Genomic DNA, 20,259 nt, shown 5'->3' with positions numbered 1-20,259 from the left:
TGCATAGCTACCTTAGCTTTCTCTTACACTTTAAAATAATGAACTTGAAGTGCAGCAGCTTTCACTACAGGTGCTTCGATGTTAATATTTGTGCTTAACACTCAGTTTTACCTCTGAATTTTATGCTACTTTATGCAATATCAGAGCTCTTTTAGTAATATTGGACACTTTCTTAACTGTAATTTAGCAGCATGCAACAGCTCTCGGACTTTTATTTGGGGTTTGTTTTAGCATATCTTATGGAACTATTTGGAGACTGAAAAGAAAACAGCTGGAAATCACTGTGTAACTTCGATTTAAAAAAGAAATTGTGAACTATTACTTCTACTAACATTTTCAGCAACCTTCACACTTCCACAACGTGGACTAGAAAACCAGGGAACATGCACACAGTTTCAGTTTAGCAGACAAAATTTGAGTGTAATTGCTTTAGGCACTGGCAAACAGGCAGATGACTGCATTGCTCTATTACTTCTTAGAAAGCCAACCATCACAAGATCATACTAGCAACCATTTGTTCAGATACTCAGCTGTACTATTGGACTTCAATCACAAGTTCCCACAGAGCATGCTATGTACGAGTGCTTTGAAAAAGAAAGTGCATTTATTCTAAATATTGGAAAGTTACTTTCCAGAAACTTATGAAAAACACAAAGAGATTAAAGTTAAGTAGTCTGTAAGGTTACTTCTCTAGGATGCTTACAAGTTGACCTCTGAGCGAACAAGATATAGAGCACTTTTATTGGAAGATGTTTTTGTGCGATGTTAACTAGCTAACTTTGTACTTTCACACTCTTCCTCTGGAAAGAGATCTCCAGATTTATTCTTCACTTACAGCATTTGCTGTATTTTAAAATACATTTCCTTCTCAAAATGCATTCACATTTGTACACAGAAAACAGTCTCTTGGCTTTGCCCAGATAAAAGTTGCATGCTTCAACAACTGCATCTGTCCAAAAAGCGCACAGTCACTCTTAAATTCCAGCGTTGTCAAGGTCTCTGACCATGCAGCATAGTTTTACAATTAGGAACTGTTAGTGTTTGTAAGACATTGCATAGCTTTCACATACAAACTCTCTTTTCAGTTCCAGAATGTTTTTTTTTTTTTTTTTATTTGGGAAACAAGCAAACGCCTGTCACAAAAATCCTTTCTGTGCAAGTCTGTGTGAATGGACTCTATAGATGCTTGTGTGTAGCTGAAGATCTAACCACCGGAAAACAGCAAGCTGGAGAGTAGAAGTAGATATGGATAAAGCGTGAAAGTCTCCCAAGAACCAATAAGCTCAAGACCAGCGGTCTTGTGGAATCCAGGAGAATATAGAAACTCAGAACACCAAGACTCTGCTCGTCTGTCCAAGGCCACCAGCACACACTACCATCAACAACAGCTTGTTAAATAAAAGGAAAAAGACTGCATTCAAGAAAGCAGCAGCTGCTATAGGCAGGCAAGGAGTATGGGATTACACACACACCTGATGAAAGAGGGAGGGCCTTGAGAGATTTTTTTGAACACCCACATAGAAGCTGTTGGTGAATTAGTACACCCTGCCACTTCTGTGGAGGCCTCCCAGCTGTTGTTCCAACCCAGTAATTGAGTAAACATGTTTGAGAATAATTGCTTGCACTGCATGAATAGTTACCTGCCATTAATGGAATCGAGCTGTTGCTATTAATATTAGCTTCATTAATACAAGGTGTTCTAGTAGCATTGGTTGTGATCCACGCATCCCACATCTCTGTCCCCATCACGGAACCTTACAGTATCTTAGTCCATCCCTGTGGACACAAAGTAAGCACCCAGAACACAAAACTAGCTGTTTCTGACACATGACAGGGAAGGAAGGGCTGATGAAAAAGCCAAGCCATGGTACAAACATCTTTAAAAGAGACTGTCCTCAGTCAATCCCAGGACTGCATACCATTAGTGAAATGAACAGGTCCATCCATAAAAGAAAAAAAAAGATGCAAAAAGTGTGCTCACATTAATAACAAAGGCTCATTTCACAAGTACAGGAGACCTTTCACAGTGGTTTATGTTGTCTTCAGGAGGGAAGGAGGAGCGTTCAAAGAATCATTAAGAAAACAAGACAAAGCATTCTAAAGACAACAGGCAACTAAATACTACACTACAGCCTGCCCTTAAATCTGCAACTACTGCAGATACACCTGTATCTGAAACTTAATTGGAGGAGATTGTTTTCCCAAGAGCAGGTACACAGGAAGATACATTCTGGAGCACCATTCTTAAAATAAGAAATAGCTCATGCATCCTGACTTCATGGATAGCAATGACCATCCAGTCTCTGCACATACTACAGAATACCACCAGGATTACCTGGCAGTTCAAGTTCAGCTCCATTGCTACTAGCACTTGTGGAAGCTGAACGATGTATGCCTTTAACATTGATGGCAATCTGTCACTGTATCAAAGCTGGTTTATGATTAACCAGGAAGCTGGCAGATTTAAAAAGGCAAAGCGTGTAAACACACAGAAGGTTTTAATTAATATTTCTGTACAAAAGATTTAGGCACACTCGTGGCTCTTACAAGAGTTTTGTTGGGTTTTGTTTTTTTTAAAAAACAAATCTAACATTAAAACAAACCTTCCAGAACATAGTCCCTGCCATAATGAATCTTGGGGTGTTTTTTTTTAAATATTCTTTGGTGTACTGAATTAAGCAAAGGTTTGTTTCACTTTTTATGAATGCACGAGTGAAAATATACAATTTCACTTTTATTGAGTACATATTCATTGAAGTCTGTTTCTTGCAAAGGCAAAAAGCTGGTCAAACTTGATATCATGTCAGATTAAACCTCACACAGGAATTCTAATCCATTAGAAGTTACTGGGATGTTTACAAATAAGCTTTTCTGAAGATGGAAGGACACTTATAATACATTGTTTTGGCAGCTAACAGTATCACATCTGATGTGTTGTTAACAACAGTAAAGCCTTACAAAAGCCCTGTGAAGGAACAGCATCTGTGAATGCTTACAAATTGCATTCACTGAATTACAGGAAGTGTACTAGATTTGATGTATTTGTCGCTGCTTAGAATATTCATGAGTTTCACTGATCCCAGGAAAAGTCATCCATTGAGATGGACTGAAAAGTCAGTAGCATTTTGGTACAGGATCTCAAAATCCATTTGAAAACTTCAAAATTCCTTAAAAAGAAGCCTACACTTTAGAACTGAATAATGCTTTCTGTTGAAAGGACCTGTGAGATACAAGTATTAAATCAGTTCACTGAATTAAGCTCTAGTTTACAAAAGCGCAGTGGAACAATTACAAGCTTTTTTCCTGGCTAGTTTTATATAACCACACTGGAATGCATATTAACACTCTCAAATGACACTCAAAAATGTTTCAGTAGGCACACTGAAGAGCTTGAAAAGTAACTGAAGTGCCACTGAATAAGATGACATTACTGGCACATACTCAGACACCTATTCCTAACATTGTTTGGATTACACTATACAAAAACCTATGGGCTCTGATCACACAACTACAACAGCTGTTGTAACAGCTACAAGTGGCAGTTTTCTTCCTTATTTAACAACATTTCTTCAACTATTCCTGCCTGTGCCCGCAGCACTCTGTGCAAGTTTCACCATACTGATGGTACAGTAATTCAAAGATGTTAACCATTTCCACAGGTGGCATCTGATGTTTTAGTAACGTAATTGCTTGCTTCCACTCTGCTTTTGCTTTTCAAATCACTTTTTTGTTGCTGTTTAAGGTGAATTGGTGAAGTCTAAATGCAGTTAGAATTAAGTCTCAGAAGACGATAGGTGGAACTTGATATTTTAATGGGATTTTTTTTGTTGTTTATTTGGGGGTTTGGGCTTCTCTTCCCCCCCCCCTTAAAATCTGAAACCAAAAATTTTTTTCCACTTTTTGAGCTAGCTATATGCTAGCCCAAGAGGATGACAGACTTCCAAGTTTTAGAGGAAGTTACTGAAAAATATCAGAGACAATTACTTCAAGCTTAATTTTAAATTTCATCCAACACCAGACTAGAAACTGAATTGCCATATTTGCACAACAGCCACTCAAAGAAAGCTGAAGTGCTCTGAACAGCAACAACCACAAACATCAGCAGGCAGGAAAGGCACCAGGCTAGACACAACTCCAGTACTGTGCCTCTATGTACAATTGATTCACCTCTCCATAAGGCCAAGTAGTCTTGTGATAGTCTTCTGTTTGACCAAAAATGTCAAACTCAAATCTAGTTTCAAGCTAGATGTCATTTTGCTACAGTTCTTTCAACAAAAATCACACATCTGGATCTTCCCTTTCTACAACTCCACTGTGTGTCAGTAACAACAGGCTGTGAGTATTTTGCTGCTTTGTACATCCCAACAAAACCTGAAGTTGCTTTCCTTCCCACTCCAAATGCACATCCTTGGGTTTCCAATCTTAACTTTGAGCCTCCAAGGAGCCTGCAAGAAGAATAATCTCTGAGGATTCAGAGCTCTGATATTGTTGAGACATAGTACAGCATTATTGGAATCAATTAACTTTATTTACTTCCCATTTTTCCCTAAAACTCCCATTTGAGTCCAGCATTCTTAACAGTAACACTTGGAAACAGCATTCATAAGCCTGTATCTGCCCTTAGTCCTCTAGCTTTAAAACAAGATATAGATCCTGACTCATCTCTCCACTCCCTCCATGAAACTATAACCTGTAGCCTTTAAACCCATACATTCAACAGCACTTGTTAAGCTCCAGCCCCTGCTTTCAATGAGGACTAAAGGAAGCCATTTGGTAGCACTGCTATTCTAACCTGGTGGAGCAACAGGAGCATGAATTGTGCTAGAACCACAAAGGAAAGAAAACAGTAGTTTAGAAATCTGTGAAACGCAACTAAGCTGTGAGATGGCAAGCTAAAATGCAGTCCTGGTCTGTATAGCTTACTCTGCATTGTTAAAGTAATTTTAAGGTGATTGCCTAGAAAGCCATCCTAACTGTTTAGCCAGTGATTCTAGTAAAGCAGTTTCGATCAGATTTCTAGAAGGCATAGCAAACTCAAAGATAATTAGTCAGCCAAAGCAGACAGGTGTCCTAATACGGATTTGCCTCCTCCGTATCAAAGGAAAGCTTGCAGCATCATTCTACTTCTTAAGTGTTAGAGAATCAAATCATTAGAACTCCACCTTCAGGCTCAAGCTTCACCTGGTCTACTATTTTTAGTTCTCTAGATACAAATTGCAAGTGCAGGGGAAGGTTGGGTCTTACACCTGAACCATTTAAGATGAGTATCAGTATGAAGCATATTAAGATGACCCTACCTTTCTCCAATTTGTTAATCCTGCACTACGAAAACCAGCAGAAATCAAGTGGTATTCAACTACTGAGACAAGGATACAGTCTCAGAAGAGAGCATAAAACACATGATCATCATTACTGTTACACCAGAGCAACCAACCATGCTTCCTTACGGTTCATTTTAATATACAGATAAATCTAATTCAAAACACTACACCATATTAGACAACAAAAAAACTGTGGGCATCCCTGGAAAGCAATCCTTGCAAAACTTGAAGCATGGCACCAAAGAAACAATTTTTTCCAAACACAATACTCAGAATTCAGAGTTATCTTAAAAATAAATAAACATTGTGTTTAAATCTTGATGCTGAAAGCTAGACTACTATTCTCTAATTTATTTCCCTTGCAAGGTAACTTTGACCTTGCTCAAAATGTTTACTTACTAATCTACAAATAAAGTAGTTCCAACAAGTGACCTTTTAAGTTAGAGTACTAAAAATTACCTTTTTTTTTTAAATGCCCTTAAATACCCTTACTGTTAAAACATTTTTCTGACTTTTACTTTACACACATAATCTGGTTTACTGTCATTTTCAATCAACAATAATTGCTTCTCATTGCATCCACCTTTCAAGATTTATGATAACAGGGAAGCACTGAGAAAACAAGCTTTGAAAGCCACAAAAACTGACAAAGGAAGTGAGGGTTGATTATATTTTCCTTTTTATTAAGCATCTAGACACTGCATAAGACAACTGTCTCATGTTAAATCCAGGGAAGCAAGACACCAACAGGAAGGAATCACCATCACACCAAGAACATCCTCACTCTATCCTATATAACTTTTCCTCCCAGAATCACAAAGGCTTAGAGGGGGAATCCAGCATAGAATTAACGCTACAAACGAGCACCAAGTTGGACAAAAAACAGTTTAGGTTTTCTGCTTGTTTTAAATATAATTACAAAAATGCAGCTAAAAACCCTGGAAGTTGCATTTCTCTGCAGTAACTAAAGTACATTAAAAGTCCACTGCTTCCAGTAAAGCCTCAGATTTTGTAAAAGGAATATGAAGTACAAAACTCATTAAAAGCTGTGTATGTATTATGATACAATTGACTTTGCATCTCCAGAAAGAACAGAGTTCTGCTTCTGCACACAGTCTGTTCTTGCTCAACCCCTATGCTATTTTTCAAACAAGCTTCCTAGGCATACAAAATAGGTCCATGTTTAAAATTTGTTGAAATTTCAATTAGCCCAAAGACAAACTGATAAGGAAACTACTTATGTACCTAATAATCTTTATCCAGAGAGCTCTATCAGTAAGGAGTTAGAAGAGGTGTGTCCCAGGAATTGTTACAGATGCATTTTTACTGGTATAATATTAAAATGAATCATTTTTACTTAAACCCATACTTTCAGAATAGTCTGCACAAATTCTGAAGGCCCCTGCAAGCCTGCAATTCCATATGCCTTCATGACTATAAGTGAGTACATAACAAGAATTATTACATTCACATTGGCATGTTTTTACCATGTGTAAAATGCATAAGCTGCTTAAGAACACAACAGAATTTTTCTTCATACTCAAGTCTTGTCCATTCTTAGGTCTTAAGTGCAACAATTTGGAAATAATAGCAGAAAAACATTGCTTGATTATACACAATTAGCTCCTCTGCTTTAAACAAGACTTTTCAATAATTTACATACAGAAACAAACGTAACTCAACTCTAAGCATAAATAATGAATCATTAAAAGGAAATAAAACCTTTTTGGTTGGCCACTTACAAAGCCTGCAAAGCAACAAAAGTAGGATTCTATTTCTACATTTTAAATTGTTTATATACAGTACACCATTTGTAGGAATTGATAAAAAAGCATCCAAAAAGTTGCAATGTATGTTCAGAGTGCACACAGTAATTATTTCTTAAGAACAACGGCTAGGGTGTCCCCATTATTTTAGATTTTAATTATATGACATTGTCCAGGAGCTATTTGCTCACTTCCACATGCTCAGAAGTGTTTTCTCACATTATTAGTTATGGCTGAAGAAGTGACATGAACATAAAAATATTAAGAGCAAGTATCCCCTACTTTACAAATATACTTATCAACTCATCCTTTACTCTCACATTTTAACCTTAATTTGTAAGTTAACATGCAACTGGTTTTAGGTTTAGTTTAGAATTCTTAACATTGACATTTAGAACAAAACACTGATAAATTTAGAACTTATTACACATTCTACATTTTTAGTTTCAATAATTTAGAATAACGTCAGCCCATTTTGATTCAATACATTTATACAGTTGCTTTGAGCACAAGTTTCCAAGTTCTGCCCTATATGGGAGGAGAGGTGACCCAGCTGATTTTACAGTTCACATCTTCCACCACCTTGCTACAAGGAGAAGCTGGACACCAGCTTCTCTTAAAACTGTTACCCCCAAACACAGACCTATTACAGGATGTTTCTAGTTTTAGCACCTTTAAGCAGAACAAAGATCTCTTCTTTCTCTCCACACCAAGACAACTGTCATGGTTTAAGCCCAGCCAGCAACTAAGCACCACACAGCCACTTGCTCACTCCCCACACACACACACACTGGAATGGGGGAGGGAATCGGGGAAAAAAGTAAATCCAAACCACAACAATATACCAGCTACTAGAAAGAAAGTTAACTCCATCCCAGCCAAAACCAGGACAACAACCCAAAGAGTATACCAAACTACCCTCTCCAACAGAACTTCAATGTTTGCACCTGTAACAGTCTAAAACTACAGTCTTAAGTGCTATACAAGGAAGTTTTTGGTTTCCTCCTCCTCCTCCCCCAAAAGAATTAAAATAAGGAAACCAAAAAATCCTATCCAGGAGAACATGCATCTTCAGCAAGACCAAGCTTGCAGTATTATTTTTTCTTTAATGAAACTATGACATTTCCATTGATATCACTGATCAACTAAAGCCTCAGCTACAATTAGGTATACCTAAAATCTAATGAACTGTCAAAGAGTAGCTGCTAAGGATTGAGGGGTAGGGGAGGAGGAGGTTTCTGGCCTCCTAGAAAGGCCACAGACATTAACAGAAGTACTGCTGCCAGTCCCAAAGTGGCTTTACAAACTGCTGGCAAAACAGGTTTACTACAGGTACACAAACACCTGGGAAGTTTTAAGAGTTGAAAGCATTTAGCAATATTACAGAACACTCTGTACAGAACACTTACTGGTGAACAGTATTTTAACAGCCTACATTATACTCTTAAAGAGCTGTTGCATAGGTCAGCTTTACAAACAGGCTCAAGCATCCAAAAACATAGGTAAACAAGCAGACACATACAGAAGGTAACAGACATGGTTAAATTTCAGAATGCTCAAGTACAAAAAGAGTAAAGGAAAATAATCAGTGTAGTCTCACCTTTACTTTTCAGAGTGAACTAGCAAAACAGAACTCTATGCCAAACTATTCTATCATCTTCATATTTTACCAGGCAGTTCAGCAGCTATTTTTACACTACACCAAACACTGTGGTCAATCTTCTGTAATAATAATCAAACATCACTTTCCCACAGAATCGAAACCAAAATCCTAGATCACAGCTGCAAGAAGTGAAGAATTTCTACCAGTTGACTACAGATGTTCTGCTATTTCTTGTATGGCCAGGAATATCCATTCCAACAAAGCCACAGCTAGTTAACCAGCAACATACTCCAAGCAAAACAGTGCTAGAGGAATATGACCTATTCCTCACACATACACAATGGCCAAGCTGCTTCAGCTCCACTAAGGGGAAGCCCATTTCTCTTCCTTGCACCAGTAATGTACTGCACTCCCTTTGCTGCATCGATTCTGAGACTCTCCATACCTTGCAAGTCAATGCAACTCACTAATCCCACAGAAAACCATCCACATTTTTTCATTCCCCAGCTTAATGAGCTACAGCAGATCACAGAGGATCAGATAAATACCAGAAGCAGGGAAGAGACATTCCCTTTGTCTCCTGATAACAGCAAATTCTTCAATCAGCTCACCAAGATATCTCAAGAAAGTACAACCCAATGAAGCAAACTACCTAAAACTCTTCCAGTAATGACTCACTCTCAGTTAAGGCAAAAGTCACCAGCTTTATCAGGGCAGTCACTATACCCCTAGTCCAAATGTTCCTATACAAGATACATTGTCAAGACAAAGGTGAGAAACATTTCCAGCCTTTGACACAGCCTGCAAGTCTGTGAACTGCAAGTTCAAACACTGAGCAGAGTTTTATTTTGAAGAGTGTCCCAAGAGTTGGTGATGCTTACTACTCCAACCAGCCTGGTTAAGCCTCAGTTAGTATTTTTCCCTTCTGGTGCCAGACAGAGTGCCTGTCAACTACTCGACTGTGTAATGTAGTAGTACTACTGTACTACTTTTGTAGCCACTCAGCATATCAGGTTTCTGCTGTGGTTAGCAATTCACAATACATTTTATGTCACTGCTGCAGTGATAAATTGCAGAAATACTACAAAATGCAAGAATCCATTTTTAATCTGTTACAGAGCTGATATTAATATGTAGAGCCTGATTCCCTTCAGTTTTGCCTGGTGGCTTTTTACAAAGCAAGGACAAAGTTTCCCAATCTACCACTCGGCTGCCTACAGGATTTGAGGAACAGCAAGCAACCTGCAAAACACCTAAGTTTACAACAACAAAAAGCTAGAATCATAGAACCATTTACATCAGAAAAGACCCTTAAGATCATCAAGTCCAAACATTAACCTAACACTGCCAAGGTCACCACTAAACCATGTCCCCAAGTGCCACATGTACAGATCTTTTAAATACCTCCAGGGATGGTGACACCACCACTTCCCTGGGCAGCCCGTTCCAATGCTTGACAACCATTTCAGCGAAAAAATTTTCTGAACATCCAATCTAAACCTCCCATGGAGCAACTTGAGGTTGTTTTATCCTATTGCTTGTGACTTGGGAAAAGAGACCAGCACCCACCTCACTACAACCCCCTTTCAGGTAGTTGTAGAGAGCAATAAGGTCTCCCCCCTCAGCCTCTTTTCCTCCAGGCTAAACAACCCCAGTTCCCTCAGCCACCCAAAGCAGAGATATTTTGTGCTCTGGAATCTCCACTGCTTCCCATTTCACAGCTACCAACTGCCCAAATACCTTTCGTAGTTCATGGTCTGTTTGGGTTTTTTAAAGCATTCTGGCATCCAGCATACAAACAGCTTCATTATTGCCCAGCAGCAAGACAGACCAGATCCTACATTAATGGATGCATTAGGCAACTGAAGCAATTCAGACAGGACTGAGCTTTGTGGGGTCTGAGACACAGCCAGGGCCAAGCTTCCCCTGCTACAGAAAGCAGAGGAGCTGGCATCAACAACTCTGCTGTTCTTGGAGAGCAAGTAAGACGTATGAAGTACACCCTTCTCCCATAGCATCTTCCTCAGCGCATCAGACCAGACCTCAGCAACAGAGGCAGCAGCAGCAAGCCTGGGTGTCTGTGGCTCCAGCAGAGGCAGAAGGGCTATAGATGTTTTGTTGTTCTCTGTATCTCTGGTGTCTTTTCTCCTTCACTTCTAGACAATCACTTAGTTTGCCTATTCCTATAGCTGGCCTTCAGGAAGTTTTAGATCAACAGAACTCCCCTAGGTGAGGGAAGCCAACAAGGCAGCTCTTATTATACTACATTATCAAGAGAGACTCTTTCACTTACCCGAGAGCACATTAAATAAAAGTACCCAATATAACAATGGAAATTGAACATGACTTCTTCTTAATAAAGGAGTAACTTGGAGAAGGATGGAGAAAAACAGAAAAGAACTTCCTCCTTTAGGCTACAGGTATTATTTTCAGTCAGGAGTTAAGAAAGCATGAAAAGAATTTACAGGAACACCAGTCTGAGTGTTTGGCTCTCAGAAGTTCTGGAAGAATAAACTCATCTATGACCACCAAAACTAGTTTTCCACTAATCAATGTCATAAGTTCACCCACACAACATCCATCCACCTCTCACACTGCTATTCCAGTGACAGGCTAGAAGCAACATGCTCTGCAGGGGGTTTGCACAACAGACTGTTTCCTCCAAATAGAGCCAAATTAACAGAGTCTCTTTTGCAGGCTCTCCTTATGCTCAGCCTTCATTCAAAAACCTGTAGGATTTTTATATTCGAGTCCTCTCAGTCTTAGAGAAGTTTGACTGAACCTAGCTAAGAGGCTGCATTATTAGAGAGACCAGGCAGTAACTGCCTAAGCTTCACTTCCCTAGAAAGCAATAATAAAAAGGTTGAGAAGCACAGCACAGTCTGAAGCTGAGACACTGAAAGCAATGCCTGCCACCCAGTCTAACAAACCTAGTCCCTTCCCAGCTGAACAACAAACAAGACCAGTAAGGGATAAAAAAAGGACAGGCTTTATATCATAAACATCTCAGCAGTTCCCAGAAACTGAAGAGAACAACAATTTTTGCATCCATGTGAATTAAATGTGATCAAAACCCTTAAACTCCTTTTTTATTCTTAAACAATCAAAACAAAATAGCCTAATGAATAATTGAACAGCCAGGAGAGCAAAAGCATAAAACTATCATTTTCTTAGAGGCCAGCTGTGATTAAAGCGACCTCCTTCGGTTGTCGTTTTCCATGTAAAATATTCTCCTTTTAGTCAGAGGCTATTCAGAAGAAATGTCCCATTCACTTTGTCACACTACTCTCAATATATTGAGTCTGTAAGAAATTCTGTGACACAAAATAAGCAGAAGAGACCAAGGAATGAAAAAGGCCTTCTGCAAAATGGAGGGGGGGAGATACAGAGGCCTTTAAACTCAACTTGAAAGCAAAAACTCCTTAGCAAAACAAGCTATGACTCCAGCAGTTTGTTGCACACTAAACACCAGTTTCAGCTGTTTGACTTGAAAAAACCTACATACAACCTCACACCCCCAAAAAACCCTACAGCATTAGTTTAAGGAGACCTTACTTCAGGGAAAATCCTGTCAGGATTATAAGACTCCTAGTGCAAATATCTGTACCAACATAGAATATTACACTGTCTAGCAAGGAGAGCAGAGAAATTGCTAATAATACTTCAGGTAGTTTAAATTGATAAAGATTATACATATGGCTCTAAGGTCTTATAAGTGACATCTATTTATTCAGCAGGGGGGCGGAGATGGGCTGCAGACAGAAGTTGGAGCAATATAGCAATTGGATACCTATCCAGAGTTAGATTAGCACATGATTCTTCCACTTGTGCACCTGAAATTTAACTTTGGTTTGCTACTCAACAGACATCCTAGCCAAAATGACAACACAGGTGCACAGCATGTTACATACTTACGGTGAAACACCCATTGCCAATGTTTTTTGGAAACACAAGACCCTTTAAAACCACTGCATCATGAAGTCTGGGAGTGAAACTTTCTCAAACAGGTATTTTCAACTCCTAGACCTTGAGGACTTGCTCATTTTCATGAACTGCTTGGAAGTGGTTCACTAAAAAAACAAGGTTGCTGTCATATAGATTTAATTTGCTACAGTGGCATCCAAACTTGTGAGAAAAACTTTAGATGTGCAGAGATATTTCTTTGACCTTTTTATGAATAAAAAGTTTGTATAATTTGGGTAAAATTTTGTATGTACACAGTTACTAAAAAAGTCAGGAGCCAAAAAAGGTAAGTACTGAGCATTCATCTTCAAAGTTTGCTACAGTTTGTTTTACTTCGGAGATTACATTTACTCAAGTTGTCATTATATTTGTTACTCATATGACTGAAAGCCAGAAACTGGACATGTCAACACAACTTCATAAAATAAATCATTCTTGCAAACAGTGAATGAAGAATCTACAGAAAAACTTCTCGTTTTGATATAATGTTTTTTCATGAACGTTTTTTTCCTATTTGTATCAAGTTAACTATGTCTCTAACTCAGGAAAAGAGAATACTGTTTGAAGTTAGTCACAGATTTGGGTCCAGGTGCTCTTGCCTACTTTCCCCAGTCAGCTTTAATTCAAATCAAATACAAGTATCCGCTTGTTCACTTAAATTACAAGATTGTTTAGACAAAGCAAAAAGCTAGGTCTGACAAAGACAGAAGGGTGCCCTCATGATTTTTGGGTGAAGCTTTGTTCTATTCCCTTAGCTCTTCTCTCCAATTATCTTCCCAATATATTGTCAGTATATTTCCTTGACCTGTTAGGGGCACTCTATTGTGGGTTTGGGGGTTTTTTTTGTTTGTTGGTTTATTTGAACAGGGTAAAAACAAGTCTTTCAGGACATCAGCAAGAGCTGACCAAGATATATGACAGGCAATACAGGAATATAAATTAAGCATCATGAAGTGCCCCCATCAATTTGTTCTTTGATCTTTACACAAACAGAAGGTTTAGAAGATCTGTCATAACTAAGATAGCTCATTCCCCATTTGACTCATTTTTGACCAAAACCCCACAAAACAGATTTCTTTCCCATAGATGCACAGTACATTCCCTGAAGTTTCATGCTGATTTATGAAACAAAAAAGCTCTGTATACAAAAAGAAACATTGATTCTGGTATTCAACATTCACAAGACGCAACTGTAGACTAGGTATATGCCTATATAGCTCAAAGAGCTGCAGGTACTACTTGGTAATAAATTGAAATACAAACTACAGATCTAGAGACATTACTATATACACAAGTAACAATACCCAGGGAAGTGAGCCTCTTTGCAACCTTCCATGGTCTCTGTCAAGGACGTCTGTAGGAACGAGAAGATTAGGAGCTTTTGAAGAACTACCTACTTACTAAACCACAGAACTGTGTTTACAAAAGGGAGAAAAAGACATGGGCTTCAGTGATTTCTCAGTTTGGTCGTACATATACTCCCTTCAACTTTCCATCATCTCCCAAAGTAAAGATTTTTCAAAACTTCTGGACAATAAGCACAACCGTTCTGGGTGAGGAAGTAAGGCTATATGAAACTAAAGACAGTTTTTATAAGGATATATATGCCAACCACCATAAACACTTACAGCCCCTTACACCTATTGCTCACAGCACATTCTAAAGACCTTATGAGAAGTGGCAGTTATGAATTAAGCTCTTTGCAATTTTAACAGGAAAACTTAAGAGGAATTCTGGAAAACAAGTATTTGGGAAAACAGTGCTTTACTACAACAAAGTTCACTGCTGTTGTCAACAAAAAGCTTTGAATCCAAGAATAAGAAACTTTGCCAACTACCAGGTACCTAAATTTACCTAGTAAGTACACAATTCAGAAACGAACAATATCTACACAAGCTAAGATGATGCCTGGTACACACATATAGAACTGTGAAGTACAATGCATCTTTAAAACAGGTTCAGAATCACCATGGCTTTACCTCAGCCCTGAATACTCACTGCTGCTTGCCCTTTTTGATTTACTGTTCTGCTCTGTATGTGCTGCTTCAGGGGATAAAATATACTGCAATCAAGGTAATCATCATGGCTTTAATTCAACTGTCCACACAACACTCCTGCTTGCTGAACCATTCTGTACTCAACAGCAATCCACTGGGGCTACCCAAAAGAGATCCAGTAACCCAAGAACGGAGCGTTGCACTTCTAAGCTCCTATGTAAGACCACAAACCATAAGAACAGTGTCTACATGTGACTGCATTATGAATCATACACAGGAGTATGAAGCAGTGACAGGTGACTTTCAAGAAGCCACTTAATGTTCTGACCATAACAGTAGCACAGTGGAGACAAGTGACCATAGTCATGCAATTTTCCTTGCCACGGCACTCTGCTCCACATACCTCTGATTTACTTGAGGCATCCCACTTCACATGCTGAGAGAAACAAAGAGGTAGAACAAGACGACAGCAAAAAAAAATATTTTTCAGTTAAAAGCTGTTAGTGTTGATTTGACAGGCTTAATAATTTGGCACAAACACAACTTAAGATCCCAGGGCCAAATATTACACGTAATACTTACCTGGAAAAAAAAAGTTTTAATCATTGATGTAAACCTTCCCATGATCTTAGATTAATTGTTACTGACAATCTCAAGGGCACAGCCACTCTTTCTGTCACAGAGCTCAGGTAAGATACTGCTGTTGACAGCTGCTCACTTTTTCCCCCCTAACTCACCTCATCAGTTTCTCCTCTGGTTCAGTGACATGAAGACAGACAATTAACATGGATGATTTCAAAGAACTGCAAAGCAGGCCAGTCTGATAACTGAAGAGCTGAGAACAAGCAGCTGGAAACAGCAGCCTCCTAACCCAGATCTGCCATGACCAAACAGTTTGTCTGACCAGGCAATTACAACAATGAAGCTTTCACACTGAAGGCAGTAGGACTTCCCCCTTGCCTTCTCTCAGTTTTTAACTAACAGCAAGACACATCCACCTTTTCAAAGGATTTCCATGTAATTAGGACTATTAGAAAAAAAACAATGGGAGCTACCAAATTTTAGACAGTTTGTAAAATAGACAAAGAGCATTACAAGTGAAATATCCTATATAAGATGCTCCAGGTGGCTGAACTACCCGTGTTTAGCACATCCAGTACCTTTTCTCATACACTGTGGGAGCAGGTACGCATTCTGACAACACATGAATGAGTTGTTCCCTCTCAGCAAGTACTTCTGATAGCATACAGCCACCCGGTACAACTTAAACTTTGGGGAGCAACATCATTTATGGCTCTGTGCTCATTCAAAAATACAAGCAACCATCTGCCAAGAAGCTTTACAAGCAAGAATACTTGCTACCAACATTCAATCACAGGACAATTTTTACACAATTTGAGCCCTCATTACTGAGAGCCAAGGTATTTCTCTAAGAACTAGAGAAAAAATCCACTTACAATGGCAACTGTCAGTTTTGAATGAATCTGAGCAGTTTTAAAAAAAAAAGTGGGAAGTCTAAGCTTTTAAAGCTTCAGGAATAGTTTAGAAGACAAGAACTACTCAAAAAAATGAGGAAAAGAAAGTTTTATTACCACTTTTCTAAGCAATGGAGACTACAAACTCTAGTGTTACTGTATCTAGAGAGAAATCTATCAAGGAAGCAAAGTCTGGGTTTGTTTTTAAAAATCAGTAAAAGTGGTTTTTATTAGCAGATCTCATTTCAGCTGCTCAGATGAAACCAACTGTAACTAAGGCATTTTTATTAACATATAGGCAGAGCAGAAGGTAAAGTCTCTGAGGCCAATGTTGCTCACCAGGCCAAATGTACAAGAGGCACAGACAGCTGGGCCAGTCAGGCTATGAAATTGGCTCCCTGGAAAACCCTTTCTTTCACTGAGGTGTCAGCACTATAGCTTTTGCCAGGATAGAAGCAATTAAATTTTTCCATGTATTACCCAAGCCTTCACTGAAAACAGCAAACGTCAGTGTATATTGACAACAACTTCTATTGCACATCAAGTTCAGCCTTTTCTATGAGGAAAATTCTCCAGAATGTCATTAAGATATTGCTCTGGGGCAAAAAGCAACAAGTACCAATGTTACCGGTCAAAGTGTTCAAGTAATGAGGCAAAGGGAAGGTAATGTACTGCAGTCCATGTACAACAGGGAGAAAAAAAAAGCGCAGGAGGAAAGAACACTAATAGGAAATAGTGGGAGTAGAGGGACATCTCTCAACCCATCCTTTAAACAAAGTGGAAGCATCAAACTTGCCCTGCAACTGCCACCATCCTTATCCTCAGGCAAGAATCCATCTCTCCCTTTCCTGAGGGTTGGCAGAAGGAGCCTATTTCTCAAGTTGGGATCCTGCCTTGAGATCAAACCTCTCCTATGTCAGTTCTTCAGCTAATGGATTTAACTGGTCTTCTCAAAACACTTAAGAGACCCACTGTGCTATCAGAGTAACTGTCACATAACTACTATAACCCTGGGGCTTTGGAGAATAAAACCTGTTAGAAATTAGGAAATTAAACTCCCCTCTTCAAACATAATAAAAGTAACATAGAGTATGCCATAAACTGTTACAGTCAAGATGCACCTCCTGTGTCGTATGTTACAAAGCGAGTGATGCTACAGAGTCCCCAGGGTAACAAAGCTGGATGTCCTAAAAGTTTCTGGGTTTGTGCTACAAACTTAACAGAAGCCCAATTAATTTGCGGGCATGCAGCTTTCCACGCCCCGCTTCAGAAAAAATAAGTAAACGGTACCTACAGCATCAACAGGTAGCAAGAGCTTTACGGCCCTTTACAGCTTTGGCGACGATTCTCAGAATCGCCCGAAAGTAGCTGATGGGTTCGTTCAGACAGTAAAACGCTCTGGCACGGGAAGCAAATTCCAGCGAGAAGCCCACACCGTTTGCAGCGGCAAGAGTACCTCCGTCCAGCGCGAAGCCTCTCTCTCGCTGCAGCAGTGTTGACTTGGGGGCAAGAGAGCCCGTCGGGGCTGGAATCGCCCACCACCTGACCGGCAGCCTTTTGACCGCTGACCCGAGACACGGTCCTCCACACAGCCCCACCACCCGCCGTGAGCGGAAAGCCCCGGCAGCCCTTAGCCCCCGCCTCCCGCGCCCCCGCGGGGCATCCCTTCCCCCGCCCGCCCCGGGCCCAAGGCCGGGCGCTGCCGGGAGCGCCGGCCCCGGCCCCGCCGCCCGCTCCTTTACCTGGTGAAGAACTCGGCGAAGCTGCTGCCGGCGCCGGCGATGCCCGCCCGCCGGGCCCTCTCCGCCGGCTCCTGCGGCGGCGGCGCCGGGGCCGCGGGCGCCGGCCCTCCGTGGGGCAGGTGCTCCGGGGCGCTGCGGCGGCGGCTCACCTCGTACGTGTTGCGGGAGTTCAGGTTCACGTCCGTGAAGCCGAGGGGCGCCGGGGGCAGCGCAGCGGGCTCCGGCCGGCACCGGGCGGTCCGCACGCCGGGGGCGGCCTGCGCCCGGCTGCCGGCGTCGTCCCCCGGGCCGCGGGGCGGCGGGGGGCTGCCGGCCGCCGCCCCCCCGCGCCGCTCCGCCTCGCTCCGCAGCCGGCAGCTCCTCAGCGGCTCTTCCAAGGCGGTTCCCGCGGGGACGCCGCCGCCGCCCCCCGGGCCGGGCGGGCAGGGGAGGAAGCCCCCGTTCTGCAGTTTCGCTTCCTCCTCCCCCGGCCCCGGCTCAGCCCGCCCCGGCTCGGCCCGTCCAGCCCGAGGGGGCGGCGGCTCCTCCGGCGGCGGCAGCAGCAGGAAGCCGACGTCCCCGTTGGTCATCCTCCCGCGGGGGCCCACGGCGTAGGCGGCCCCGTTGGCGGGCTTCTCCGGGCAGCGCTTCCCACCCGCCGCCGCCGCCGCCGCCAGGTACCGCTGCAGCAGCCGCTCCTGCCCCGGCCCGCCGCTCCTCCGGCTCAAGCCCCGGCTCCCATCCCGCTCCCCGTCCTCCTCCTCCTCCTCCTCCGCCGCCTCCTCCGCCGCCGCCGCCTCCTGCCGGCCCGCGGGAAGCACGGCTGCGCTGCCCGGAGCTCCGGCATCGTCCGGCCCCACCATTTGCCGCCGCGCAGCCCCGGGGATGCCAGCGGCGCAGCGGGGCGGGGGCGCGGCCCCCCCGGCGCGGCGGGGGCCGAGGGGGGGGGGCGGGGCGCGCGCCTTCCTCCGCACCGGCGGCGCCGCGAGCGCTGGCAGCCGCCGCCGCTCACCGCCTCGGACAGCGGCCTCGGCGGGGGGGCAGCGGGCCCGGCTCACGCAGGCGCGCGGCGGCGCCGGCGGCCCTTCCCCCCGGAAAGTCACCATAGAGAGGCAGGGCAGGAAGAGCGAGCGGGCGAGCGCGCCCGCCCTCCCCGGCGCAACCACATCCGGGACCATAGAGATGCCAACGAGACAGGATCTTCCCCGCCAGAGAGGTGCCTCGGAGGCCGCTCCCTTCCCCCCCGCCCCCGGCTTCGCCGCTACCGTATTCCAGCTAAAGGCTCGCCGCGCGCGCAGCATCTACCGCATTCCGCCGGCCTGCCGCGCCCCTCCGCCACGGCAAAGCCCGGCCCGGCGGCCGGCAGCCGCCTCCCTCTCCCAGAGCCGGGCCGGCCCTCGCCGCCTGCCCGCTGGCGCTGGGATTAAGAAGCCCCGCGGGCCCCTCCGCCTGCCCCGGCAGCCCCGCGGGTGTCGGGCGCGCCGCTTCCACCCGCGCCCAGGGCCGGCGGACGCGCCCCGCGGTCGCCTTGCCCTGCCACCGCCTGGCCAACGGGCGGTGCCGGCGGCCGCGGGGACGGGTCGGGCGGGGCTGCGCCCGGGCCTGCCTGGGGCTGCTTCTGGAGGAGTTAGGGCGTCCCTCGGCTTTTGGGGGGACGGGAGAGCGAGAAGAGGGAAACGGGGGGGCGCTTGGAAATCGCGGGGTGGACCCTCTCCGGAGCAGCGACGGGATCGCCAGACGCTGACGCTGGGGGGGGTGGAGGGAGGGAGGACACGCAGGAAGGCAGGTCCCAGCACCTGCGTGTTTCCTACCACATCTCTCAGAGGAAAAACCAACTTATTTCAGCACCCTCTGCCCAGTGAGGAAGCAAGGCCAAAAGCCACAGGCAAAAGAAAAGGCAGCGGGGAGAAGCAGTAACAACATAGGTCTAGCAGGCTACCACTCGTCCCGGGCGAGCACCTCAACCCAACGGATTACTTTTCTATTCCTACAGTAAATACTCACAGCTGGTGACAAGGGAAGCGCCATTCTCTTGGAAATCCTTGGCCAGAAAAGTCCTCCATTTGGTAACCCCACCTTCAAAAGTCCTGTGGTGTGGTGGAGGTCCTCGCTTTTAAAGGCAGGCAAGTGGGGCATGCCCAGAGAGAGAGAGAGGCCTTACCCGCCACATGGAAATGGTTGGGGGTTTTTTCTTGACAGTTGTGGGCATTTTAGAAAGGTTTAAACTGGGAATCTTCACCAAAATAAAAAGTTGATGCATTTCATTGTGTCATGACTTCTTGTTAGGACTTTGCAATATAAAGCCTTCTGGGCTTTGCTCTATTAAAGAAATAAACAAAGGAAGTTTGTGATTCCCCCCCCATCTTGTAACTGTACTTCTGAGGTCAGGCGTGCAACACTGGGTGTTGTACAT

At 43.3% G+C, this 20,259-nt stretch overlaps 1 protein-coding gene across 3 annotated transcripts in view; it reads right to left on the bottom strand.

Moving 5' to 3' along the window:
• The window catches only part of TBC1D12 (TBC1 domain family member 12), a 48,388-nt gene extending 29,526 nt beyond the window's left edge, over positions 1 to 18,862 (bottom strand). For 2 of the 3 annotated variants that reach the window (XM_049809603.1, XM_049809604.1), the window contains exon 1: positions 17,868 to 18,862. In XM_049809603.1, the coding sequence (XP_049665560.1) occupies positions 17,868 to 18,709 (842 nt within the window). In that variant the 5' untranslated portion in view covers positions 18,710 to 18,862. Of the gene's footprint in view, positions 1 to 15,053; positions 15,078 to 17,867 lie in introns of those variants that run through there. The other variant, XM_049809605.1, reaches the window with a different exon arrangement.
• Between the last annotated feature and the right edge of the window lie 1,397 nt (positions 18,863 to 20,259).

This window comes from Accipiter gentilis, chromosome 9 (genome assembly GCF_929443795.1).
Source record: "Accipiter gentilis chromosome 9, bAccGen1.1, whole genome shotgun sequence".
NCBI classification, from domain to species: Eukaryota; Metazoa; Chordata; class Aves; order Accipitriformes; family Accipitridae; genus Astur; species Astur gentilis.
The sequence above is the reverse complement of the archived record's forward strand: the minus strand, read 5'-3'. Positions and strand labels throughout refer to the sequence as shown.